We start from the raw sequence: 8,221 nt of genomic DNA on the forward strand, positions 1-8,221 counted from the left end.
ACAAAATTTTTAACTAACTTTTTTTCATTAAATAATAAAGAGCCATAAATACTATGTATTATATGTCAGTTAAAAAGATATTTATAAGAGTATATTTAATGGCAAGGTTGGGTTGATTCTATTATATCTAGCTAAAACGGAATCTGTAACCGATGATTTGGCTTTTAGATTTTTATATCAATTGATTCAGCTATAAACATTTCGATTATTGGAAAACGATTCAGTTAATTCGATCGGTTTATCATTGATTAACTGTCAACTTTGAATGTGGGTAAATCAAAAGTGACCTCGATAAAACGAAAAATATCCAATTTTGTCCCATCTCAAATAAATAAAATAGTACCGATACTTTTATTTATAAAAGAGAATAATATGAAGGATGGATTAATGTCGCGGTCTGGTTCAGTCAATTCAGTTATTAATACAAATAGAAACCATAAATACTGAATTATTGGATAAAGAATTACAATGGACCACTGTTTTCGCATTTATTTTAATTATTTTTTTGTATATCCATCAGTTATATAGATTACAGTTCTATTATTCATCTGTGATCTAACGACTAGCGTTATGGTGTTTGTCGCTACAAAAGGGACTTTATGGGGTTGAGTATCTACAAGTTAAAGATTACAAGATTTTAAGTGGAAAATGTATAAAATAACAAAAAACAGTTTCCTTATTTTTTTATTATTATTAATTTTGTTTTGCTCTATGATGTGTCATTGTCATATATAATCCATCCAACACTGATAAAACAAAGGAGTTTCAATTTATCAGGAGAAAACATCTACACAAGCAGACGCACACTAAAAGTACTTATGTTCGTACAAGAAAACAAACATACAAAAGAAACCTGCTTTGTTTTCTTCAAACGTCCACATCTTAATCTCCTAAACTACACCCATAATTTGGTGACTTAATTAATTCATTAACTAATCACCCACATAAAAACAAAAAACCAAAAAAAAAAAAAATCCTAAACCATCGAATCTTTCTTACATCTGACTTATGCAAATGGTCGGTTTCGTGTGACAACTAAACAATCACCTGTTCAACGACGTCGTTCCGGTGTCCAATGAGGCAACCTTTGACTAAAATGTGATGACACCACTCTTGAGTCAAGTAGTTCCATTATTGGTGTTAAGTTTACACATCTTGGAACCTTGTATTGGTTTATTGATGCTCCTCTTGATATTGCATAGTCCATCAACTCTTCAAACGTACCATTTTTCACCACCCGAATCTCCAACGCCCCGATAGAATTACACTCGACCCGACCCTGTCGGTAAACTGAGTTCAACGACTCCTCCATCGCCAAACAACAGTTTTCGAGCACGTCGTTGGTTGGAAAATATGACGAGTCTTTAGCCAGTAACTCCCAATAAATAACATAATGACCCGGGATTGTTTTTATGTCCGCGTAGCTAGTGTACTCTACCACGGTCGTGTTGAACGCGTTCAGCAGTCTGGACGTGTTCTCGACCGCGGACTGCAACTCTGCTTCGTCCGTTTTGTCAGAGTCAATACTCAGTAATACATTCTGGCGTCTGACAAAACGGAACTGAGGTGCAGAGTTGTGGAACCCTGTGACTCTCAGGATGTCACCTACGCGGTACCTGCATAGGCCTGCGTAGGTGGTGATCACTAGCTCGTATTCTTTTCCGACTTCCACGTCAACCAGGTCGACCAGCTGGTCACTGGTCGACCCAGTTGAGGAATTCGGGTCGTGTGGGAGAAACTCGAAGTACGCCATGTTTGGCATGATGGTGTACGAAACTTCAGACGGTTTGCACATCGGGTTCAAGTTGAGCCCGAAGTAGCATTCGGATGAAGCGTACATCGTGCAAACTTTAGGTAACCCGCCGCTATAATAATCCAAAGTTGGAATGTATTGAGCCATTGCGCCGGTTACAATAACTTCTAAATACTTCGTGTTCGGCCAAATTCGTGTAATAATTCTTTCCCAATTATCCTTTGAACATTCGGATTCAATAAAGTCTGCAAGGTCTGGGTCCGCTCGTAGGACCCGGACCATGCATCCTTTGATATCCGAATCGGAAATCTTTGAGTTCAGAGTTCCGGTTCGGATATCATGTGCAAGTTCCCTCCAGTTCAGCTGGAGGAACCTGATGGTTCGCAAGAGCCCCGAAGCAAAGATTGCACCGAGACGGAGTACTTGTTTACGCTCATAAAGACCACAAAGCATCTGCGAATACATGCTTTGAAACGAGTCGGGGCAAAGAATAGCCTCGTTCGGGCTAGTGTACACGTTATACGGGTCGAATGCCCGGGTCTTGAAGTGGTCGCTTTTGTAGTAACTGGTTAAAACGGGTCGAGCCATTAACCCACCCGGAGTCTTGGTTTCGGACTTGACAAACAAAAAGTATAGTCCTTTTCCCTTGTCTAATCCAGGCATGTACCTATCATTAAACAATTTACTACCACGTTAGAAAAAACCGGTCAAAGTCAACGGTCAACGCGTCAATATTTGATATTTTTGTCATTAATTATAAACTTACAAGTTCATCACTGGCATTAGCAGACTGTAAAGTAGCTGTCGTCGATCCAACTCTTCCAGAATCGTCGGCATGAGTTTTCGCTCACCCGCGGATGTACCCGAGCTGTTGACCAAAAAAAATTAAGTCAAACTTGTTATAATGTAATGAGTTTTTTAAATGATCTTAATTATTTATTAGTCATGTTGAATATTATTGTAACTTATAGTATTTAGAGTTTTAATATCGAGCCCAAAGGCCGGGTTTATCTATATATATATTGTAACTCTTTATTGAATAAAAATGCAATTAATTTTTTTAATTTTTTTAAATATACTCACCTAGTGAGAAATTCGGAAATTGGGTGAGACGAAAGAATCGGAGACCGATCGCCATTGGCGATACGTTGAATAATAGGCTGAAGATCCTCATAAGTGACCATGGGAATCTTCGACTTGAAAGATTCCCTATCAGTAGCACCGTCAAGGTGGTACTGACGGAGATACTCAGTCTCAGCATTGCGACCGAGAATCTCCGCCATGACATTTTCCTGAACGGTGTCCGCATTTCTAGTCATCTCTTCAATAAACTGAAGGGCCTTGGCGTCTTTCTCACACGCCGGCGGACCCAAAGGCGAACACAAAGCATCAACCGCCATCGAATTACAAAAAAAACTATTACTGTTATATTAAGGTAAAAATGTTATAAAGCAAGAGAAGGTGTCTAGTTGATTTATTGATGATTTAAAGAAAGAGTGTTGTGTTTTGGAATGAGAAGAGTGAGGAGTTTATATAGGAATTGTCACGTGACATGTCACGGTGGGGCCCAGTGGAACTAGGAAGGAAGGTAGCTGACGAGAGGTGAGGTCGTGGGACAAATTAGTAATTATACATGAAAGGCGGGATGTGGGTTGTAAAGGGGACAGGTGGGACCAGTACAGGTATAATTAGGGGACACGTGGGGCCAAGTTGGCACACGTCAGTCTAACGACTCTGCTGTTTTCCGGTAACATTGTTGCCGGGTGATAACGATGGCTTGCCGGCGTACTCGACAGTTTACACTGTTGCATACGTCGTACGTGGGGGAAACCAACACAGATTTGTCAACTACCACTAAAAAAATCATGATAAATATGTATTTGATTTAAATTACGATAATATATAATAGGGATATAATTTAGGGATGACAATTGGTCGGGTTTAGGTATTCTCAAATCTATATCCGGTTATGAAAGTCCGTCTCAAACCCATCGGGTTTTAATCGGGTAATTATCCGTCGGGTTTTTTCATCGGGTTTCGGGTTTTGATAAAATACCCGTCGGGTATACCCGGCTCAAAACCCGCTAGGTTTCTACCGGGTTTTGACAACATATAACTAATCGATTATAAATATGGTTACCATATAGATAAAATGTCTTAAATAATTGACATAAACAAGTTTCGACAAATAAAATATTTGGAATATAGTATATATGTTATATAATAAGCTATGTCGAGTACATCGGGTAAATTGGTTTATGTTATCGGGTCGGGTAGTCGGGTATATTAGAATTCCCAAACCCGTCCCAAACCCGTGAAAAATTTCAAAACTAATCCCAAACCCGTCTCAAACCCTAATGGGTCGGGTATTACCCATTCCATTTATGCCGGGTTCGGGTTTTCCCATCGGGTTTGGGTTTCATTGCCATCCCTAGAATATATAATATGATTTTTTTAATTAAGTAAGCTCATGTGAATTTTTTGTCGGATAGATTTGAAGAGATGTCTAATCTTTGGTCCGCAAACGTTCTTGTATAAACTTTACTGGAGTCTCCTTTTCTAGGCTTAGGGACACCTGGTTTGTGATTACGTAGGCTGTGTTGAAAACGGAATCAGAAAAAAGCTAGACGTGAGAAAACATGTGTCGAGAATCAACACGTCTTCGTTCATTTTGCTTTTAATGTATTTGGGTCTTTTGCTCCGAAGCTATTACGATTCTGAAAAAAGTTCATCAGATCGTGCATATTAACTTTTCGACGACAAAGAATTATAATTTTGTTTTCAATATGATTGGTTTTGCCATTTAAAATGGGTGACGACATAGCTTGTTGACAGCTTACTTGTCTCTTTGTTGTAACTAGATCATTTTGTTCAATATGAATTGTTTTTCATTAAAAGAATGTTTTAAGTAACGAAAACAAATATATGGTTTTTGGTTATTAATGAATTAAAAGTATCTTTAAGCTACATTTGTTGATGAGATGACACATGCAACATTGTACCGTTCATCTGCCTAACATTTTGTCTACTTGCTTATACCGACCAAATAATAGTTATGATTTGATAGTTTTGCATAAATCCGTTTATGAAAATTTGTAGAGTTTAGACTTTAGATTGGTTTAACCGTATTTATATACATATATATATATATGTAAACTAGGTTAGGAATCTGTGTATTACACGGGTTATATAATAAAAATTATATAATTGATAAATCATTTTAAATACGTAATTTGATTAAATTTACATATTACATATAATAATGAAAAATGAAAAGTTCATAAATCACTAAAATTACAAATAAGTTTCAAGTTTTATATATACAAATAAATTACTATAGTTTTTCTGAAACATTAACAAATCATACGTTGTATAGCAACAAAGTATATACAAATCATATATAATTTTTTTTATTTGAATTAATTGTTAGTTTCCTTAACCATTGATGAGACAATCTGATGCCCAGTTATTGCTTTTACTATTACCTGCAATTCACAACAACTAATAACCAAATTAACCATGATTTAATACCAAACACTTGTCTCATTCATTTAGTTCGATTTTTACATTCATAATCAGTCAAATAAATCGAAAAAGAGAAAAAAAAAGGAAAGAAAGATTGGTTAAATTCATTTCAGCTCGATTTTAAAATAATAAGGCTTTTGTATTCATATGTGACACCCATATTGCTAATCAAAATACTGGACAAGGAATGTTCCGGTTCCAACCGCTCCATACGAAATTATTCATTTTGACCTTCTATCCGCTTATGTTTTTGATCTTGTAAATAAGGGGTTTTTTTTGTCAAAATAGCATAAAATAATCTGATCAGTTGGTTTCTACCCAACTTGCTAATATTTCTGATCAAGTTTTTATCATGGTACATCCAAATTTGTCATTAACAAAGAGGATCTATTGCACGCAACTTGGAACAAAATATAAACCAAGAGTCAATATACTTCAGGTTTATGAGAAGAGTAAATAAGTCGTTTGGACAATCATAATCAATAAAATGGGTGGTGCAGTGAACATGACTTTACAATATGAATCAAACTCCCTTAGTTGTAATCCACGATAAAGCTAGATAAGGAATGGATGCGATAATGATAAGAGTATATAAAGATGTTTTAAATGTTAATTAAATTTTAGATTTAAATTAATAAATTTAATTAGAATTTATAGGTTAATACATGAGAGTGCTACTTGGCAAACTATTAGGCCAATTAAGGGATTTGTGGTTCAATAAACATTTTTATGTATTATAATAGTAGATATAAAAATACTGGATTTTATGATAAAGTTGAGCGTATACTTGGATGTTAAGTACAATTGTAACGGACGGGTTGCAAACGTAGTTCAATCAATTTTTATTTAGTATGAGAATACAACTCAAATAACATAAATCCTCATCGTTAAAGTAAACAAGTTTATTTTTCGTTAACTCCAATATGGCTCAAACGGGTTTTGTGATGAAATGGGACAATGGATTGTGGGTTATCTAAAATCTGGAAGGGCTTATTGGTGATGAGTGAGTGTATGTATGATTTACAATGTTCAATATTGCGTGTTTTAACTGTTGTATCATATCGAACACAATTACGTTGTTTAGTTTTGTACATGCAGCACCAAGCTCTCGAATCGTAATACGATTAATGCCTTCCAATCCAGACCTAGAATCGAAGACAAGATGGCGAGGCATCGCTAAAACCTCGGTGATCATCTTCGGGTGAAAGGTTCATGTAAGATACTATTTGATTTGGTTTTATTCATATATTTTGGATTGAATTTCTAACCCGTTAAGTTACGTTTCATTCAACTTGTGATTTAAATAGTTAAATGATTCGATTGTGTTTTGATTATTGTGAATCATTTACATTCGATTTTGATTTCTTTACGTCATTAATAGTTTGATACTATTTTGTGTTCTTGCATAGAGTGATAGTTTTGTTAATAGAAATAAGTTCGACTTCATAATTATCACTTAATTGTTGAACCTGAATCCCGGAGTGGTCAATGTTTTCTCCTATTGATTTTTACAACTTAAAGTTAATGGGCTTTTCAACAACATTCATAATCAGTTTCTTATATTCAGCTTGATATCATTTGTCTACTTTATATTAATATACAAATAGCATTTTTCCATTGGTTCCTGGATACGACAACCCTACTTTCTATACTACAGACTACACTCTAAGGTAACTAAGAACACATTTTTACTATATTTGTTTTTACATTCGACACATCGAATAATTGTTCAACGGATCATCGAAAAATGAGTTTACAATTGGTCGTGGTGTGAGACAGTGGGACCCACTTTCCCCAATCTTGTTCATCATCACAATGGATTGGGATAAATGTTTTGAGGCAAAAAGGAAATGATAACCTCTTTTTCAGATGTGTTATCCGAACACCTGAATATTTGTTATTATACCATTTAAATTTTATGTAAGAAAGTTGCGGAAGTAGGTTCCATACTCTTTTTTTTCTTCTTATTTTGAAACCATGTAATATGACATGATAAACATCGCATGATGTGCTAAAGTTTGCATTTGTTAAGTCATACTGAAGTAAGTTTAAACAAATGAAAAATAGTTATCTTTGAGTTTGAGATTAGTAACTAGTTAATTACATAGTTTATTAAAAAAATATTATTCTTGTGCAACTCGAGAGTTGAATATAAACACAAACATTGAGGAGATATACATAAAAAGATACGCAAAAATTATAGCTATGCCTTTGTTTGTTTCACATATGAAATTCAAGTTTCACATGTGAAATTTTGTAATATGGAATGTTCTTGCAAAAATATGAGGCTCGGAGTAGAGCACACTGAAGCAATGTACTTTAAATTGACTCAATCAGTGTAAGACAGAAGGTTTTGAGCATAGAGTATTGCAGCCCTACAAACGTGCAATACGTTGATCAGCATACTCTATACTTAGACCTGCATTTTTTTTTCTTAATCCTTGCTTAAGTTTTGCAAATCATCATGGTTATATCTAAGTTTGTTTAGCAGCTATAATCATTCATAAGGTACAAATTTAAATGCCTCGAGATTCTGAAACCTCGTTTTCTTTTTTCATGAAACTTGAAACCTCAAATAAAATTATAAAGTATAGGGTTTATTACAATATTTAAAGATAAACTATAATGGTTATTTTGTACTTTTACTAATAATCTAAGAGAAAAAAACATAAATATATGATTTGCAATAGAAGATTGTAAATTATGCTTGTAAGTATAAACCATAGAAAGAAAATAAAATAAAAAATAACTGTCAATCAAGTATCAACGTTACCCACTAGCTAACCACCAATCAAAAGCCATAAAATTATATAGTAGTTACGTGAGTGGGAGAAATTTTTGCAAAATAACATATAGGTAATTTCTTCCTGAATTACTTTCTCATAATTTTTGTAAAACATATTTCTTATAAAATTTTAGTCTTTTGTTTTTATAAAATCTTAA

General features: G+C 34.4%; 1 protein-coding gene across 1 annotated transcript; it reads right to left on the reverse strand.

The window, feature by feature from the left end:
• Positions 1-736: 736 nt before the first annotated feature.
• On the reverse strand, positions 737-3,212 carry LOC143536528 (putative indole-3-acetic acid-amido synthetase GH3.1). Its single transcript, XM_077030499.1, has 3 exons — positions 2,837-3,212; positions 2,520-2,621; positions 737-2,420 (listed from the first exon to the last, which is right to left on the reverse strand). Exons 1-3 carry the CDS (start codon positions 3,151-3,153, stop codon positions 1,052-1,054), a joined length of 1,788 nt encoding a protein of 595 aa, XP_076886614.1. The 5' UTR covers positions 3,154-3,212; the 3' UTR covers positions 737-1,051.
• Positions 3,213-8,221: the final 5,009 nt, after the last annotated feature.

The sequence above is a fragment of the Bidens hawaiensis genome, unplaced genomic scaffold (assembly GCF_021521415.1).
Source record: "Bidens hawaiensis isolate Kalapana, Puna unplaced genomic scaffold, B.hawaiensis_p1.1 tig00010811_1, whole genome shotgun sequence".
In the NCBI taxonomy this organism is placed as follows: Eukaryota; Viridiplantae; Streptophyta; class Magnoliopsida; order Asterales; family Asteraceae; genus Bidens; species Bidens hawaiensis.